The 18,948-nt window shown below is 36.4% G+C and overlaps 2 protein-coding genes across 9 annotated transcripts in view; one reads left to right on the top strand and one right to left on the bottom strand.

The window, feature by feature from the left end:
- Nucleotides 1-1,806: 1,806 nt before the first annotated feature.
- On the bottom strand, nt 1,807-9,420 carry NSA2 (NSA2 ribosome biogenesis factor). The gene is made up of 6 exons (XM_068535517.1): nt 9,291-9,420; nt 7,511-7,698; nt 7,270-7,420; nt 5,281-5,460; nt 3,275-3,467; nt 1,807-2,048 (listed from the first exon to the last, which is right to left on the bottom strand). The coding sequence occupies exons 1-6, from the start codon at nt 9,291-9,293 to the stop codon at nt 1,981-1,983; spliced, it is 783 nt and encodes a 260-aa protein (XP_068391618.1). The 5' UTR covers nt 9,294-9,420; the 3' UTR covers nt 1,807-1,980.
- Nucleotides 9,421-9,522: 102 nt separating this feature from the next.
- The window catches only part of GFM2 (GTP dependent ribosome recycling factor mitochondrial 2), a 46,966-nt gene continuing 37,540 nt past the window's right edge, over nt 9,523-18,948 (top strand). Inside the window, exons 1-5 of one of the 8 annotated variants that reach the window (XM_068535506.1) lie at nt 9,523-9,711; nt 14,741-14,824; nt 16,020-16,104; nt 18,192-18,249; nt 18,710-18,807. In XM_068535506.1, the coding sequence (XP_068391607.1) occupies nt 14,765-14,824; nt 16,020-16,104; nt 18,192-18,249; nt 18,710-18,807 (301 nt within the window). In that variant the 5' untranslated portion in view covers nt 9,523-9,711; nt 14,741-14,764. The other 7 variants (XM_068535507.1, XM_068535510.1, XM_068535511.1 and 4 more) reach the window with 7 other exon arrangements.

Below are 18,948 nucleotides of genomic sequence, written 5' to 3'. Positions count from 1 at the left end.
TCATGGCAAGGATAAAAACTACTAGTGGTTTATGGTTCACTTTTAGCTGACCACCAGAACACCACCTAAAATGGTTTCAGTGACTTTAGAAAAATATCTTGAAGGTTTATGATTGCATCGAATTGAGCCTTTACCTGGTATCTAAATATCTGCTCTTACATTCTGATTTACCCTTAGGGATTACCTTCTAAGGTTTGGTCACACCAGCAAACTGAAACAGATTTTAATGTAAATAAAGAGTTTATACTAACATTACTCATCTGTGTAACAGTATTTTAGAAATTTCTGCCTTGTATGTCCACTAGTAGCAATACCGTGTTGGAAGTGTTAACCCAGTCTTTCATGGGGGTGATTAGTTACAAATGTTTATGCTTCTGTTTGCATACTTAGTATCAAGCTTTATTTGTACAGATAGTTTAACTTGCTATTTTTGGTTGTGAAAAATAAGCAAACCTCTGTTCTGTATCCAGTGCTTACCTTCAGTCGATTTTTTTTCTTTCACCCTCCAAAACTTGTCATTCACACATTCCCCATTTCTATTAGCGGCAAAATCATTTGTTAAAATCTAATTGTAAGGAAGGTTCTGCTTCTGTTATCCTGAAGTAATTGTATCATACTGGATAGTAATTCCCAAGGAACTAGCCTTTCTTTTCCTTTGTGTCTGTGTGTTCTAAAACTTCTACTGTGTTTATACAATTTAGAAAAGATGTTACATTATTCAGAATAGCAAGACTTACTCAAGTACTTACGTTTGTTTTCTTGGTAGTTTCTTTTTTCTAATTTTTTTTTTTTAATTTTTAACAGTAGTAATTAAACCTATATTTTGTGATTGTTTCCTGGTCTGTGTTTTGAAATTCCTTCCATTTTCCCTAAGTTCATATGGTGAAGATGTGTTTAGATATTGAATTTGTTTAGACACTGATTTCGTTTAAGGCACAATTAATCACATTGGTTGTACTTTCAAGACAGACTTAAAAAAATAAACAGAATTGAAAACAATTAATGTGATTATAAATTAATATAATATAGAGACACCCTAAAGCTCGAAGTCACAAACATAACTCAAATCACAAATGTGTTTTTGACTAAAACATGACCTTTTTAATATTATCTAAGTAACTGCAAATAAATTTCTCTTTAAGGGCATCCGTGCAGCCTTTTTCTTTTTAAAACTATTTTACCTGGAATTACTTAATTTTTACCACTCTAAAAATATAAATACACTACCCTAATTTTAGAATACAAGAAATGCTAAAAGTATAAACATTTTGGTTGGTATTTTTTTCATGTATCTATCAATCATCTTGAGTAGAAAATACAGTTCCAAGTATATGGCATTATATATGATGAATGAGAGGGGAAAAATGTTTAAAATACTAATTCCCTGACTTACTATAGGAATAAGTTAAGGATTAATTAGAGGTAAAAAGTTTTATCTAAGTTCTTTTGAACTTTATAGTGTAGTATTCCTTCTCATATACTTTATGAAGTATTTTCATTAAAATGCTGTGTTAATGCTACATTTCTTAGGATTAATAATCTACAGTGAGGAGGAGGAGACCTCAGGTAAGGCCTTAGATGTGACAAAGTTTCTTGGCCTATTCCTCACAGTTAAGTGTGCACTAACCTTTGATAAAATGTGTTTTCGACTGCACTGGCTTTTCCAATAATGACAGATCTATCTACACTGCTTAGTACCACTTATTAATGCAGATACTGATGAAGTAGGATATTTCTATAATTGATTTTTTAATCATGCAATTTTATGAACATCTAAACGCTAAACAAATAGACGCAAAAGACCAATTTGTAAAACTAGGCCATTTTAATTTTTTTTTTTAAACAATAGAATAAATAGTTTTCTTGATGACTGCAGACATGTAAGGCTGATTGGTAGTATTCAGAAATATCAGAGTAATGGTTTCCTGATTGGTGTGTAGTCTTCAATAATTATAAGGAGTTATTTGTATGTATCTGCTGTCAAACCAGTAAGACTGCATTTATGCATCCGTCATTTTCAGGATTGTTGGTAACCTGGGCATATTTTCCTAAGGAAAACAAAACAAAAAGGAGGGATGTTAGCTAATAAAAATTACCTTTAAAGAATACATATAATCTTTGCCCAAATTATTTACAATTACCACTTTTAAAAAGAAAGAAAAAATGGACGACAGTAGTATAAATGAGATTTTATAAAATAAATGGAATCACGCAAGACCAAGCTTGAGTTCTCCATACAATTTTTACATAAATATTGTTTTTATAAATGGTGGCTAGCTCCATTCTGTTACTATGTTATATTAACAAGCCCTTATGGATTGACCTGAGCATTGCTCCTTTTCCACACAATTCTTACTGGAAAAAGCATCAAGTATTAACTAAGTTTCAAATCGATTTAACCTATTTTAAAACCGAGGTCAAGGGACTTCCCTGGTGGTGCAGTGGTTGAGATTCGCCTACCAATGCAAGGGACACGGGTTTGAGCCCTGGTCCGGGAAGATCCCACATGCCGCAGAGCAACTAAGCCTGTGCGCCACAACTGCTGAGCCCGCGTGCCCCAACTACCGAAGCCCACACGCCTGAAGCCCGTGCTCCGCAACAGGAGAAGCCACCGCAGTGAGTAGCCCCGGCTAACCACAACTAGAGAAAGCCTGCCCGCAGCAACAAAGACCCAACGCAGCCCCAAAATAAATAAATAAGTAAATTTATTTTTAAAAAAACAACCAACCAAGGTCAACTAACATGAAGTATGTGCCAATGACTCATATTGAGCATTCAATCAAGAAGCTATACAGTTTCAAAGAACATTAATGTTTCAAAGAACATTAAAGTTTAGAAATATCTGGGTACTGAAAGCAGAAAACAAAGAAAATGAAGAAAAAAGAATTTAAAATTGTTGCATGACATATTTCAGGTTTTAATTATTACTGAAATAGTGTGGCTACAATGTTTGCTGTCTGCCTCCCCCCATTTGTGGTCAATTTATTTTCTTCCAGTATTTTTCAGTTACAATTACAATTTCCCATCTGCTTGTCTCATATCTTTTTAAATAAAAAGCATCAAAACAATATCTAGCAATGTAGTAAACCTTATGTAACTGAAACCAGTAAACTAAAGAAGAACTGCATTCATAACTCTACAGTGTTCTTCCTAAAGATTTAAATCTGATTCACATCAAGTTTAACTGCATTAAAATTTGCTCTGTACTTTATGTCAACTTAAAAACTTCTTAGGATTACAACATCAGCAGCCCCATATTCAAAACTGTACTTACCCCAAATGACCTTGCCTCCTTGTGTCACTAGGCCCAACTCGCTCACGTTCACCTCAATGACAGTACCTTTGGTAATAACACCCAAAGTTGTATACAGTGGGGATGAGGGATTCTTCTTCACACCAAGTATTGGCAGGCAGAAGGTGGCTTTCAGTTCAGGATGTGTTACGTGGGCCTTCTTAAAACGTAATCCCTAGTAAATCGAACACAAGAATGTTTTGAGTCAAAATGTTAATGATGAATATTGATGCTTTTTGCTTATCTTTTCCAATCGTCTCCCCACCCCCCCCCAAAAGGATTGAATGTCTCATCTTAAGGCATCGAAGAAAATACTTAGAATTCTACAGACTAAAAACCTGATAGTTACAGGAAAAGTATGTGGGGGAAAAACCCAAACACATACTTCTGAAAAGTTTTCACTATGGAATAGCTACCAAGTGTCATATTCAGTTTTTCTTCTGTCCAGTTATCTATACTTACTGAGGACTTGCTGCATGCCAGGCACTATGCTAGAGCTCACAAACAGCACCATTTAAACATGATAGCTTTACAACTCTCCCTATTTTTTTTTAAACGATAAAAACAAGGATCAGCAGGTTAAATAACTTGTTCCCAGGCTAAACAGTGTGAGGATGGAATCAAACTTAAGTATCTTGACTCCAAGTCTATATACTTCAGCCACCTTCCATGATGAAAGATTGTCAGCTTTCTTTGCGTTGATGGTTAATACTGGTCAAAAACTGGAGAGAGCCCAGAGAGATCTCTGTTACAGAGACCAGATTCACCCAGTCACCTAGATACGGTCTTCTGGGGTGAAGGCACTTTAGAAGCCACAACACTTTGCAATCTCTTAAGTTTGATTTTTCCCTGTATGGGGGGAAGGGGGCAAATGACAGTAAATCAAATTCTTAGTAACAGACTCATTAGTCAAGCCTACATAACATTCAGAATGCCACATGATTAATTCACAATAAGAAACGTATCTGCCAAACTACAGAAAGCCTAGAACAGCTTGACTAGTATATTCTCTCCCTGTAGAACTTGTTAAGATTACCAAAATATATTTAGAAGATTATGAATATACAATCAAAATAAGGGGAGTCCATGATGGAATCCAGGGATGGGTGAACATTTTCTGTAAATAACCATATAGTGAAGCTCTTATTTTAGGCTTTGCCGGCCACATGGTCTCTGTTACAAATACTGTACTCAAACTCTGTAGAAAAAAATAGCCATAGACAATATGTAAATGAACAGGCATGGCTGTGTTCCAATAGAACTTTTTTTTTTTAATAGAAGCAGGCTGTTTGACAACATTTTAATTCATTGAAAATTATTCAGGTTGAGAGCTAGAGTAACACTGCCAACTTTCCCCTCTGATTCTTTGTTTTTGTAAGCAGGCTGGTATCCAGTGGGCAGATTAATTCATTCTGTTTAAAGGGGTTCTGCAGAAATACATCTTCAATTATATTTGGGGAGGTGGAGAGGAGATTGGTTTTGACCACCACTGCTGTCAACAGAAATTGAAGTCCCATTTTAATATTTTCTTTTGTCAATGACTGCATCCTAAGTATTTTCAAAAGCATTAAGATACTTCCCTTACTAAACCAGAATTAACTCTTGAAAAAACAATTGTACTCATTTTCTAACTGTTCTCAAAGACAAGTGTCAGGCACATAGTAGATCACTTGTTCAATGAGTAAAATGACTGTGGAAAATGAAGATTCTAATATGTCATATTTAAACGTCAAGATTCACTGACAGTCTCTGTAATGAAAATTCTTTATCATCTCACATCTCCTATGAAGCTGAAGACAAGATTCTTGACAGTAGTGGAAGAGTGCTAACCCATTCCATCAATAACTTAAAATAACAAAAATAGCCTAAAAACATCTTTCAACCTGTTCTTTTCTATCAGTTTTAGGAATTTCAGGAAACTGTCAAGTACTTTATCCAGTTTAACATAGGAACTGATATTTAGCCACTGCACTCTAGCAGGGTCTTACCATTGGCCTAATGAATCTTTCATATTTAGGTGGTTTTCGAGTAAAGCCATCTCCAACAAAGCAAACTTTAGTAACCATCCTCTTCCAGGCTTTCTTCTTTCTCTTTCCCGTTCGAATAACTTTTAATACTTCTGTTTCTCCCTGGGCACGAACTTTGGGCAGAGGGACTTCCCATTTTCCCTAAAACAGACCACAGTTAAAATTTATATTGTTAGTAAAAGACAATGAGAATAAAAAGTCAAATATTTTTTAGTTGTACAAAGTAGTAGATTCACTTTTTTGTGTAACCAACAACATTTTGGCTCAATTGTTTTCTAGAGATCTGCACTGTCTCCTCACAAGCCTGAAGTTAATTGGAACTAGTTAAGTTTACTACTAAATAGTTAATAGGGTAAAACTGGAAGACTGTCTCCACCTTTTTTTGTTTTTAACATCTTTATTGGAGTATAATTGCTCTACAGTGATGCATTAGCTTCTGCTGTATAACAAAGTGAATCAGCCATAGGTATACACATATCCCCATATCCCCTCCCTCTTGCGTCTCCCTCCCTACCCCACCCCTCTAGGTGGTCACAAAGCACCGAGCTGATCTCCGTATGCTATGCAGCTGCTTCCCACCAGCCATCCATTCTACATTTGGTAGCGTATGTATGTCCATGCCACTCTCTCACCTCATCCCAGCCCACCACTCCCCCATCCTGTGTCCTCAAGTCCACTCTCCATGTCTGAATCTTTATTCCTGTCCTGCCCCTAGGTTCTTCAGAACCATTTTTTTTTTTAGATTCCATATATATGTGTTAGCATACGGTATTTGTTTTTCTCTTTCTGACTTACTTCACTCTATGACAGTCTCTATGTCCATCCACCTCACTACAAATAACTCAATTTCGTTTCTTTTTATGGCTGAGTAATACTCCATTGTATGTATGTGCCACATCTACTTTATCCATTCATCGGTCGATGGACACTTAGGTTGCTTCCGTGCCCTGGCTACTCTAAACTGTCTCCACCTCTTAACATATCTTTATATTTCTACCTTGAATGGATTTTTAGATTACATTTACTAGTAAGACAAAATCATCACCCCATATTTTGTACCTCCCTAGAATGCAAATTCTATGAAAAAATGGAAGCAGTGCAAGGCAGTAGAAAGAATTCTGGACCTATCACTAAGGGAATAGGTTCTAGAAGAAACTCTACCATTTCACAGATAAGCGCCTGTGAAGAGTGATTTACAACCTCCTAGATTCCAGTCTCTTCTTCATCTGTAAAATGAAGAGGGGTTAAGTAGATAATCTCTGAAGTTTCTTTTGGTGCTAAAGTTCTACCATTCTAATTTTGATACTTACATATCAAAAAATAAGCAATAAGATTTTAAAAATCCAATCTGGAGACTAAGTTCTTTAAATGCAGATACTGCATATTCTGCTGATACCTAGATTTCTGTCAGTCTATCCACAGGTGTTTAAAAATAGTATCTATGTCTTTTTCTCTGCTTTTAGCGGAATTTAACCTAATTTGACACCAAGTGCCACCCAGAAGTATTTATTTTTTTTAGTTGCTCAATTTTTATCTAAGTCAAATCACTTAGGATGCTTTCCACTATTCTACTTTTTAACCAGTTTTGGCATTGCAGGGCAGCAAAAACAAGAAGCAGTTGTATCCTTCTCCACAACAGCACAACATTAGGAGTTGTCAAGTATAAGAAGCTGTTTTAAATAATTGTTTAAAACTAAAGACACATGGCATTCTAAAAAAAATTTTAAATCCTGTTGAATGTTCTCATGGTGAGAAAGCACATTTTTTTATTACTTAAACATTTTATATAAAATGAAATTTACAAAGACTTCAACATCTAAATAATGGAAATAGTTGGACTTCATTTTTCCATTTAACTGAAGAAACAAAACTAAGAACCTCAAATATGTATTTAAGTAATTCTCCTGAACAACGGCAACAAAAACAAAGACTTCAATTTTTATTGCTCACCGCTTTCTCTTTTCGTTTTTGTTTGATCATATTGGAAAGTACTTTAGCTCGAGACTGTCCCTCTCTGTCCAGTAGATATGCAGGTACTGCTCCTTGTGGAGTCTTTTCATCATTCTTCTGTTTGGTGTTTCTTTTTTCATGCATCTTAATACTACCAAGAATGAAAAAGATTCAGGATTATTGGTTTTAATAATTATTACTCAAAAGACTAACTTGATACAACAAATAAATTATCACTTACGTCTTTTTCATTTGTATTTTCTCAGCATGGCGCTGTTTATGGTAGAGCTTAGCTTTCAGACCAATCATTTTTTTTGCCTTCTTTGAACGTTCATGAGCCTCTCGACCTTCCTTCTTTCTCTTTTTCTCATGGTAATCCAAACGATATCCATAGCGCTTACGGTGTAACTCGATATATTCATTTTGTGGCTATAACGTTGCAAAACGTGTTACTTTAATTTTTAAAAAATCACTGACAGAATTATTCTAAAATACTTTCTTTTGAGTAGCATATAAAGTATAGAAGGTCCTAGGTCATCCACTGCTCACTTGATTAAATAACTCTTGCACTATTAAGCCTAGTGACATGATGTAAGTTAAATAAATTTTGATCCTGAATGATACGAGGCATCAGGATTTACATCTGTAATAAACTCAGTGAAAGTTACTGTTCATTGAAGAGAACTGTCCAAAATCCACTGGACCACAAAAGGGACGATCTGATTCTAGGATCTCTCTCTTCTGAACATCGATAATCTGGTTTTTCAATATCATCATCATACTTTTTTAAAATTTAACATTTTACTCAGTTTTATTGAAGTATAATTTACATACATACAATGAAATGTGCCCTTAAGTGTAGATATAGAGTTGTAAGTTTTGACAAGCTACACAGCTCTGTAACCACCACAATCAAAATTGAGAATATTTCCAACACCCCAGAAAGTTCCCCTTTGAAGTCAATCCTCTTTTTCCATCTCCAATCTGATATCTATTGTTCTAGTTTTGCCTTTCCCAGAATGAAATGTAAATGGAATCTACAGTATGTAGCCTTTTGCATCTAGCTTCTTTCACTTAGCATAAGGCTTTTGAGATTCTTTTATGTTGTTGCACGTATCCATACTTCATTTCTTTTGACAAGTAGTCATTTTATGGATATACCACCGTTTGTTTATTCATTTACCAGTTGACGGATGTTTGGGTTGTTTCCAGTTCTTAGTGAATAAACATTTGCATATAAGTCTTTGTGTGGACATATGCCAAACTGTTTTCAAGGTGGCTGTACTATTTTGCGTTTCATGAGCAACGTATGGGATCCCCTTTTGCTTTTTAAGTGCCTGTTTTATACGCCAATATTGTTTTATTTTAAACACGCGGCCCCAGTCTATTTGTACTTTAACACTACAAAAATAAAACAACGGTGTAAAGCCAACTCCAGCACGGAGAATAACGCTATGTAACAATCAACAAGGTACTAGATATCGTGTGGTGTTTTCAACTGCTATCACATACACCTGGCAGCAACCATGAAAAAGGTATGTGGAATGCCACTTTGCAGAGAAACAGAGATTAGACATGTAGTAGAAAGACAAAGGGTCTGGCAGACAGATCTGGGCTATAAGCCCGGCTCTGCAATTCATTAGCTGCTTGGCCGGTGGCAGGGCATACCTTCGGTTTCCTCGGCAGAGATGAGGATTGATGCGGGATTAAAGCCTACGGTGTAGAGTTATCACTAGGCTCTGGCACTGATGGTCACACAACTTTGGACGAAGCCAGGAATTTAACAGAGTGAAACCTGTCTGGCTCCAAAAGCCTGTGCTCGGGCAAATACCCCACTCTATGGCCCGAGACTGAAGTTGTTTTCACTCCTCGGAGCGCACCCCACGGAGTCCACTCTCATTCCCTTAACTGCACCTCACTTCCGCCTACCACCCCTCACCGCTAGCCCCAGCGCTCCTGGGCCCCCAGGCCCCGCCACCTCTGACGCCCTAAGTCGCGAGCTCCCGAGGCGACCTCCTCACCATGGTGACTGCCGCCGAGCCACCGGGTGCAGCCGCCGGGGCGCGAAGAAGCTCTCAATTTTCTGGTCTTAGAGACCCACGAGCCAACCCCGCGCCGCCCGCGACAGGAAAGGGACTCTTGTAACTCGACCGACTCCAGAGAAAGCGCCACACAGCCGTTCCGAGCCTCCGTTCTCCACTTTCAGCTCGAAGAACAGAAGTTGCTGGCCGGCTGCTTTTGAGTGGGGCACCGCCGGAAGTGGTGAAAAGAGGCGTCGCCGGAGGCGGAGGGAAGAAGATGTAAGTTCCGCTCACGGGTAGGGCGTTCTCGGAGGTAGGGCGTCGCGACGTGCGGCCTTTGCACCGTAGGGTGCAGCCCGCACATCGGCTCTCACCAGCCCGGCGGGAAAAAGCCGGCCCCCGGAATGCGACCAAGTGCCAGGTGGGTACGGGGCCGCGCCGTGTGACTCCCGCGTGCCTAGGCCCAAGATGGCCACTGGCGACCTTCCAGGATGCTACAGCCAGGCAAGCACGAGGACTGCAGGGCGTCCCGGCCCCTCACCTCGGTGTCCGCCCACGTGTGGGCCTTTCTCTCTCGCCTTTGGCGAGAGCGACGGGTCTTGGTTCCTGTCACGGTGTGTAATGTTGTGTACACGATTGAGAAGGGTGCAGAGGAATGAAAACTTACTGTAGAGGAAAGTAAATTACTGGGCCTTAACAGCCGTCAGAAAAGAAAGACAGCGTCCTGTTTTTCCGGACTAATTTCCGAAATTTCTGAGGCCTTTTGGTGCCCAGGACGGTGCCGAGTGGGTTTGCATCTAGTGGTCCTCTAGTGGTACCGAGGAAAGCTGTCGGTTTTACGTTTTACTGTACGGTCGTTGAAGTTGCCTTAATTACCCTCACGGTCTGGAACTTCATTGTTATTGTCGCCCTAAGTCTTAAGAGCTTGGATTTGAGGCAGTTTTTTTTTAAGGCTTCATCTTCTAATGTGACTTATTTCCTTTAAAACCCGAACTAATTCTAACTAGCATTTGTATATTTTCAAGTAGAGTAAATTACGTAATCTCTCTTCCTGGGATACACTTCCCCCTGGTATTGCCTTCCTCACCTGATTCAGGTCACTGTTTTATTGAGACGTTCCATGAGCTCCTTTTTTATAGTTACTACTGCCCCAGTTCCCCTTTCCTGCTTAATTCTTCTCTGTAGCACCTATCACCATAGGAGATGCTATGTATTTTATTTATTTATTTTGTTTATTGTTTGTATCCACTGATTAGGATAGGGACAGGATGAGGGAAGGGATTGTTGGATTGTTTTTTGTTCACTACTTTTAACCCCATTACTTAGAAGGCAGTGGTAGACACACAATAAATTCTTGTTGATAATTGAATTTCCTTCTCATGTGGATCCTGTGATGTGATAGATGAAAAGACAGGCTCAGATTTGAAGTGATTTGTCAGAGATCACAGAAGACTTGGGACTCCAGCAAGTCCTCTGACTGTAAAGCCTAGTCTGGCGTTTTCCACCACAAGTAAAGGGCCCACTTGACATTTCTGGTATAATTAAAAGTTTATGGAGAGTTTTTAAAAGACTTTATTGATGTGTTATAATTATGACAGGCAGACAAATGCATATTGTAGATGAACGTTCTTAGTGGAGTCTTCAAAACCTGAATATACCTGTATAAGCAGCACCTAAATCAAGAAATTACCTGCACCTGAGAAGCCCTCCTCGTGCCTTTTTCTAGTAACTGTCATTCTCAAGGGTACACACTATCCTGACTTCTAACAGAATGGATTAGTTTTGCCTGTTTTAAACTTGACATAATTGGAATCATATAGTATGAACTTTTTTGTGTTGTTTTCTTTTGCTTAACATTGTGAGATTTACCCTGTTTCCTGTCAGTTTATAGAAATTTTTAATAGGTTTGTTTAAATTGTGAACTCATGTTTTTTCATGTACAACTCTCAAAGCCATAATGCCCTTTTCCCTTCTGAATCAGAAAATAAATGTTTTAGAGGTTAAGCAATAGTCACATTTTGATTTGTGTGAAATAGACGAGGCAAAGTTATGGCTGTGTTGGTTATCATTTGTTCTTTCAGCTGTGATTGTGGGATAAAAATGGCCTGAACTGATCAATGTCAACAAAAAGGTCTCTTAAAAAATTTCTTCCTATGTAACTGGCAGTAGCCAAGTTGGGTATCGTCACTACTTTGGTACATCTACAAGTATATACTAGATACCCAGTCTTTGCATTTTGGCGGTCAGAAGCATAAAAATGTATTCCTTTGATCTGTATGAAACTTTGACAGTATTTATTGGTATAGTTTAGAAGAATAAGCCAGGAGATGTGAGAGCTGCTTTATAAATTGCATGGTGTTAAAAAATGAAGCTTATTTTTGTTAAAGAGGAAGAACAGGTACAGTAGTAAGAGCCATGCAGAAAGTATTATGAATGAAATGTTTTTGTGATATGCAGGATTGTTAAACGTAATATTTTTCTTGAGGATGGGCGTCATGTGTTACTCATTTTCATGTTTCCAATTATCAGCTCCTTGTGTTGCTCCAATGAATGTTAGATGAACAGGGAATTGGAAGGGGCTTTTTCAGTCCAGTTGACCTAAATTTAAGAGTATCTTTAACTACTGAGCATTTTTTTTTAGCAAGTAAAAGTTGATTTGCCAAGCTTTTTTCTTGAATGAAGTTAAAGGCTAAAACTAATTTTTAAAATTTAGATAAATAGCTTGTTTTAGAACTTGCGACATAAATTCTGTAGTGAAAATGAATGTTTAGATAGATAGCTTGAGATGATCTATTCAATATAAAGAGAAAAAGAGCAAAGATAACATTAGGGATTGACATTAATCAATAATGAACATATTGGCCTAATTCATATTTGATACTTTTTTAAGAAACAGTGAATATGACACAAATCTAAATTGAAGTTTCTAATTTAGGAAAAATTACTAAGTACAGTAACAAATACCATATGCAAACACAGACTATTTTAACTTGATGCTTCAGAATCTCTGTTCCTACATTACTTTATCCTCAGCAACATCATCTTCATTTGTGCTTTTATGCTAATGTATGTTGTGATTGTACTTTAGTGTCCCGTGATTCCTGTTTTTGTGTATTAAACCTTACAGGCCTGATAGTACACCGATTTAAAAAAAAAAAAATAGTCCACGGATTCTTTTGTTTATTGGTCGCGTAACTTGTTGATAATGTAGAATGGGTATTTACCTGTTTTTTCTCATTACTTGCCGTTTTTATACCATCAGGTGTCACAGTTTTTAGTGAGTACTTATGTTACCAAACCAGGCTTGGGTCCACTTGCCTGAGTGCAATAAAGCCAGTCTACTGACACGGGGTTGTGGTGAAGGAAACTGCAGCACAGTGTTTTAGAGGAATTTTGGCTAGAACTCCTGGAATAGAGTAGGGAGTAGGAGAGTACAAGGCTGTGAAGGTAATTAGGGACAGGATTTGTTGTATTAAGAACCTTTACAGGTTTTTAAGTAGGGAATTGACAAGATGAGGTTGTTTACTTGAAAGGTATGTGTCAAGAAATGGATTCAAGCAGTGTTTCCCACTTAAGTGATCTGAGTACTACTTTTTTAAGACTGACAACTGAATTACCTGCGCTATTAATTACTATTTTTCCTTAAATTCACATTTTTATGTAAATAATTTCATCATAAGCAACACTACAAGATCACAGATTTTGTTGGCTATTGTTTCTAACATTTGTTTAGTTTTTTTTTTTTTTTTTTTTTTTACTTATAATAACGTAAAATAATCATGGGCAGTCACTTTAGGAAACACAGTGCTAGAATAAGTTTTTAAAATTTTTGGTCTATAGGAACCCTTCACACTCTTAAAAATGAGTCAGAATGAACAGTTTTGTTTGTATGGGTTGTAACTGATATTCAAATACTAGAAATGAAAACAAAACTTTAAAATGTTTTAATAATTCATTAAAAATAATAAACCATTAAATATTAATGTAATTAATATACTTTTATGAAAAATATATTTTCAAAAACAAAAATGATTTTGTTTGAAGAATGTTTTATATTGCTTTACAATTTTGCAAGTCTTTTTAATGCCTGGCTTAACAGAAAACAGTTTATATCTGCTTCTGTATTTATTATGTTACTGTATATATATTTGTAAAATGTTTGGTTGAAGTGTCTGAAGAAAATCTAGCAGCATACATATATGTGGTTGGGAAAAGGAGGAGTATTTTAATAGTCTTTTCAGAAAATTGTGGACCGTCTTAGATGTTATACCAGGTTTTGACAAGTGATGGTTTCTTAAAGGTTAGTTGCAATGTGGGATCAAACCATAGTAGTGAGCTCTTTGTATTCTGTTATGGTAGAATCCATTGTTCTATTTTAGAATGGATCTAACATGCATGATTTTGCAAACATTCTGAACTTTGGCATTGGAAATGAAGAAGGGGGAATGGATTCAAGATATATTTAGGAAATAAAATCAAAAGGACTTGGTGACTTCCTAAATAAGGGTAGTGAATGTTTCTGTCTTCAGATACAGAAAGGAGCAGATTTAGGAGGAATAATAATAAGTTTTGACATGCCTTCTTACATAACATGGTGCACAGTGGTTTAACCTTTTCTGTTTACCTGTTGCCCACCCCCCTCAGTCTCATATACTTCCATGCATTTCTCATAGCTTTGAGAGTGTACTTGATGCATCGTGAATATTTAGTAAACGTTTTTAAACTAAAGATGCTTAGTTTCCGTGATCATAGAAGAAGAGGATTTACTTCTGTATATTTTTTACATGGTAGAAATACATATTTACATATTTATGGAAGGAAAATCAATATACAAATAAACCCAAAAGTTATACTATCAGTGAGAAATTACCAAGTTAACATGTAGATGCTTACCTTTCTATACTTAATTCTGTTTTTCATTTTTACATAAAAGTGGTTTTTGGGTGGTATGATATATTTTTGTAATTTCAATGTATCTTTTTCTACAGTATCTTCATATCTTTCTTTTTTCTTTCTTTTTTTTTTAAAGATTTTTTTGAGGTGGACCATTTTTAAAGTCTTTATTGAATTTGTTAAGATGTTGCTTCTGTTTTTTATTTTGGTTTTTTGGCCTCGAGGCATGTGGGATCTTAGCTCCCCAACCAGGGATCGAACCTGCACCTCCTGCATTGGAAGGTGAAGTCTTAACCACTGGACTGCCAGGGAAGTCCCTCTTCATATCTTTCTTGAAGAGTTAAAGGATGTTGAAAAAATAAGGGACCATATTTCTCATGTTTAGTTTGAGCTTTCATTTTCTGAATTACGCATTTTCTTTTTGATAGCTACAAATATTATTCCTAGTTTTTAAAAGTAATACATTTTTACCTAATATATTACATTTGCCTTACTTACATATGTCTTACATGTAATACATAAATTTAGTTTTGTAATTTTGTATATTTCTTTTTCAGAGAATAACAGTTTAGAGGTCCAAGATGTCCAATCTGAGGATATTTGCAATGAATCATAAGAAAATATCCAGCTTGCACATTAACGTAAGTTTTTCTTGTAAAATTAAATGTACTTCAACAACTTCAGTTACTTGACTTCCCCAAAGGTCTGCTGTATCTCATATACTAGTATATCAGCAGTTTCTTAACAGGGGATATGAGAGAACCTGTAATCAACAAGAAGTATGCTTTATCATTTTGAGACTATCTGTATTCCATTTTTGAGGTCATTAGCAGCCCAAGGAGTTGCACAGTTTTTCTTCAGTGTTTTCATTTCTGATGCTTTCAGACTGTACACCCTGTGACAGGTGATGCTGTCTTACCCTGGCCATTATGAAGTAGAAATTTAAATAGTTTGAGTCTCTTCTCTACTCTTAATATATTTGCTTAGAATAATAGTGTTTTATTGCCAGAAACTTGGTAACTAATGTAGAAATAATACAGAAGGCACAGGTATGCATTCTGTGACACCATGAAAGGCAGATTGTGGCAGCCCAAAATCACTACATACACTAACTACAATTCCAAATATATTGACAGCCATTAAATATGTATTTAGTGGTCCAGGGATAAATCGATGGAGAACATTCAACCTCTATGTGGGAACATTAGGAGAAGATACCTGGGGAGCTTTTAAAAATGCCATAGTTCCTCCAACTTCCCTTCCTTCCTCATCCCCCGAATGTTTTTTAAAAGCTCTCCAGGTGATTCTAATATGTAGCCACTGTTGCAAATCTAGGTGAAAACACCTAATGGTTTCAGAGTTCATGACCCCCACCAGCTCTTAATAGGCTTAAAGGAGAACCAAGGGGTATCCAGGGTTAGCAACCTTATTTAACCTTTCTGGCTCTCTGGAAACTTTAGGGTCATTCTCAAACTGCAGCTATCAGAATCACCTGGAGGGCTTGTTAAAACACATTGTTGGGCGCTATCCCTGGAGTTTCTGATTCTCTTCTCTGGAATGGGTCCTGAGAATTTGTCTTTCAAATAAGATCCCTGTGATGCTAATGCTGCATGTCTAGGAGAGCCATCATCTAAGGTCAGCTCAAAAGAGCAAGCAGTATTAATTTTATCCTTATTTTTTATTGTAGTGTAATTTTGTGTTGTCACTTTTTAAAAGAATTGGAGTTAATAAATTGACACTACTATATGGAGATTCAAAGCATAATTATGATGTTAAAACTACAGTAGTTAGTTATGCTAAAATAAAATTAACGTTGTTTGTTTTTCTCTTTACTAGAATATGTGTTCCTCTAAAATAAGAGCAAGTCTAAAAAGATTAAGGCTACATGTGCTTCTTGGAAGAAATTACAGTTCCCTACCAGGTACAAATGTTAGATTCTTCTCATTTTACTTAAACTGCTTGCTTGCTTTCTCCCTTTTCTCTCTGTCTCTCTGTCTCTGTCTCTCTCTCTCTCTCTCTCTCTCTGTGTCTCTCTCTCTCTTTCTCTTTCTCTTTCTCTTTCTCTCTGTCTCTCATTTGCAAGCATCTCCCTTATTAGGGGTCTCCAACCATTTTGAAAACAGTGGCTCCCTTTTACTTCTTGGCTATTTCCTTGAGATTATTAGGAGTTGGCGTATTCTGATAGATGCTAGGAGGTAGTACCAGTACGCTTATGTTCCTCATCTGCTGTCCATCCTCATGAGCTGAGCAAAGGGAAGGGTCAGCTCAAAGGTTTAGCAGGTGAGTCTACTTGTAGAGTGCTCTTGCTGTAAAATGTTGATTTTCCTAGTTCATTTCTGGTTTTTATTCAAAAGTATTTTCTGTTAATAGAGGTTTAACAGGATAATTTATTTTGAGGGTTCTTAAGAGTAGTTTGGTTTAATATTTATCTGGGATAGATTAGGTTAGGTAATACGGCTATTAAAAGCCTGAAGGCTGAGGAACTGGCTACAGTTGCCCCTTGAACAGCACAGATGTGAACTTCGATATAAGTTTGACCATGTAAGAGTCCACTTATATGCAGAATTTTTTCACTAAATGGGTACTGCAGTACTACATGATCCACGGTTGGTTGGATGCCCATGCGGAACTGAGGATACAGAGGAATGATTTATGCACAGGGCAGGCTGTGAAGTTATACTCGGATTTTTGACTGCACAGGGGTTGACACTCCTCATCTTCAAGTTGTTCAAAGGTCAATTGTACTGTAATTCTGAATGTCCTTGTGTGTGAAGTTAGCAAGCATGTGGGAGACTTAGTGAAACTACAGTTGACCCTTGAACAATGAGGGGGTTACAGGTGCTGACCCCTCGAACAGTTGAAAATCACATAAAACTTTGCAGTTAGCCCACCGCATCTGCAGTTCCATGTGCACAGATTCAGCCAGCTGCAAATTGTGTACTGTAGCATGCATGTATTGAAAAAGATCCTTGGATAAGTGGGCCCACACACTTCAAACCTGTGTTGTTCAAGGGTCACCTGTAGCTTCATTCTGTAGCTGTTCTCATTACCATCTTTGTCATGTGAGAATAATGGAGTAAAAATACCAGTTGGCTGTGTGACTTTTAAAGGCATGTGAATTTAATGTTCTGCATTATTGGTCTATATCTGGGTTTCTATATTTTGCCCGTACAAATTTATCTATAGCAGTACAGATTATCTTTCAGTCTTCAAACTGCCATCAGGTTTTCAAAATGTAATAGAAGTCATCATAATTTATTATAGAAATTTAGGAGAGCTGGTTTAAATAGCAGGAAGGTATAGATTAAATTTATAAATGTAGCTGCATTGTTTCTTTAGTATTAATAGAATAAATGGTAAGCATGGAGTAAGTCATTATGGACTTTTTTTTTCCAGAAATACTGTTAGTTTTTACAAGTTGGCCTTTTACAAGTATTAGATTATTATAGCTTCTATTCAGTGATACCTACCAGGCTGTCTTTATAGGTATCGTGTCCTTGGAATTGCTGAGGGAAGGTAGGTTTCAAGTTGTACAAAAACTCATTATCAGCTGATATGAGTATCACTCTTTGCTCTTCAAACCTTGACAATGTAGGTTTACAGGACTGTGCTTTTTTTTTTTTTTTGGTTCAAGATCTACTAGTGCCTGAAGGTTATTGTTATGAACATTAATTCTACTTTTGCAATTCTATTTATTATAGAATTCTATTATAGAATTGTAGCAGGTGGCAGAGATTGGGGTAAATCTATATTTTTCGAAGGATATAATCTAGAAATTGATGTTTAAAAACTTATCTTGTTTTATTGTCATCCACAGGTTTTTTTAGAGATCGCTAGAAAATAAATTTTAGGTAAATGAGTGTTATATTTAGCTTGAATTTTACTTTAATTGGATTTTCTTTAATAGTAATTTTACTATTTGCTTAAAATTCTTTTAATTTCTTATTTATAAATTAAAGGAAATTTTCTTTAAATTTAACAGTTCAATTTTAACACTCTTTCCATTAGGTTTAATAGGAAATGATATCAAGTCCCTTCATTCCATCATCAATCCTCCTATTGCTAAGTAAGTACTATCATTGATATTGTCTTTTCCATAGGCTGCCATGAAAAGTTACAGGTTTTTCACACAGGCTTAATTCAGCATTTAGTGAATGCTCTAATTTCTGTAACTTCCTGCCCTAGCTAGTTAACTATAAATAGATGTTGGTATATATCTTAAAAGCTATTTTCTTGTCTCAATTCAATGCTAAAAATTTTTAATGTAGCAACAGCACACTTTTCATAGAAATAAATATAAGATAGTCACAAAATTGTAGTTAGCTCTTTTGTTACTTAGCTGTTTTGTCAGAGTAATGTGACAGTGATATGTTTTCCATTTTTCTAGTTTTTACACCATTATATAAATTGTTGAAATACCAACCAGCTTTGAAATTTGTGCAACATAGATATTTTGGTTTTACAATTTTAGTAATGTCCACCTTATAATACACATCTTTTTTTTTAATTTTTCCCCTTTTAAACAGAATCCGTAATATTGGAATTATGGCTCATATTGATGCAGGAAAAACTACCACCACAGAAAGAATATTGTATTATTCTGGATACACAAGATCACTGGGAGGTTAGAATGGATTCCTCCTCTCACCCTGCCCCCCATTAGAAAAAACATCAGTGGAAAATATTTTGATTAAGAAGTCAACCTAGAGATCTTGCATATGGCATGGAGGCACTGCTGTCTAAACCACAACATAAAGTTAAGGTA

Source organism: Eschrichtius robustus, chromosome 2 (assembly GCF_028021215.1).
Source record: "Eschrichtius robustus isolate mEscRob2 chromosome 2, mEscRob2.pri, whole genome shotgun sequence".
NCBI classification, from domain to species: Eukaryota; Metazoa; Chordata; class Mammalia; order Artiodactyla; family Eschrichtiidae; genus Eschrichtius; species Eschrichtius robustus.
Note: the sequence above shows the minus strand (reverse complement) of the source record. Positions and strands in the feature narration are given on the sequence as shown.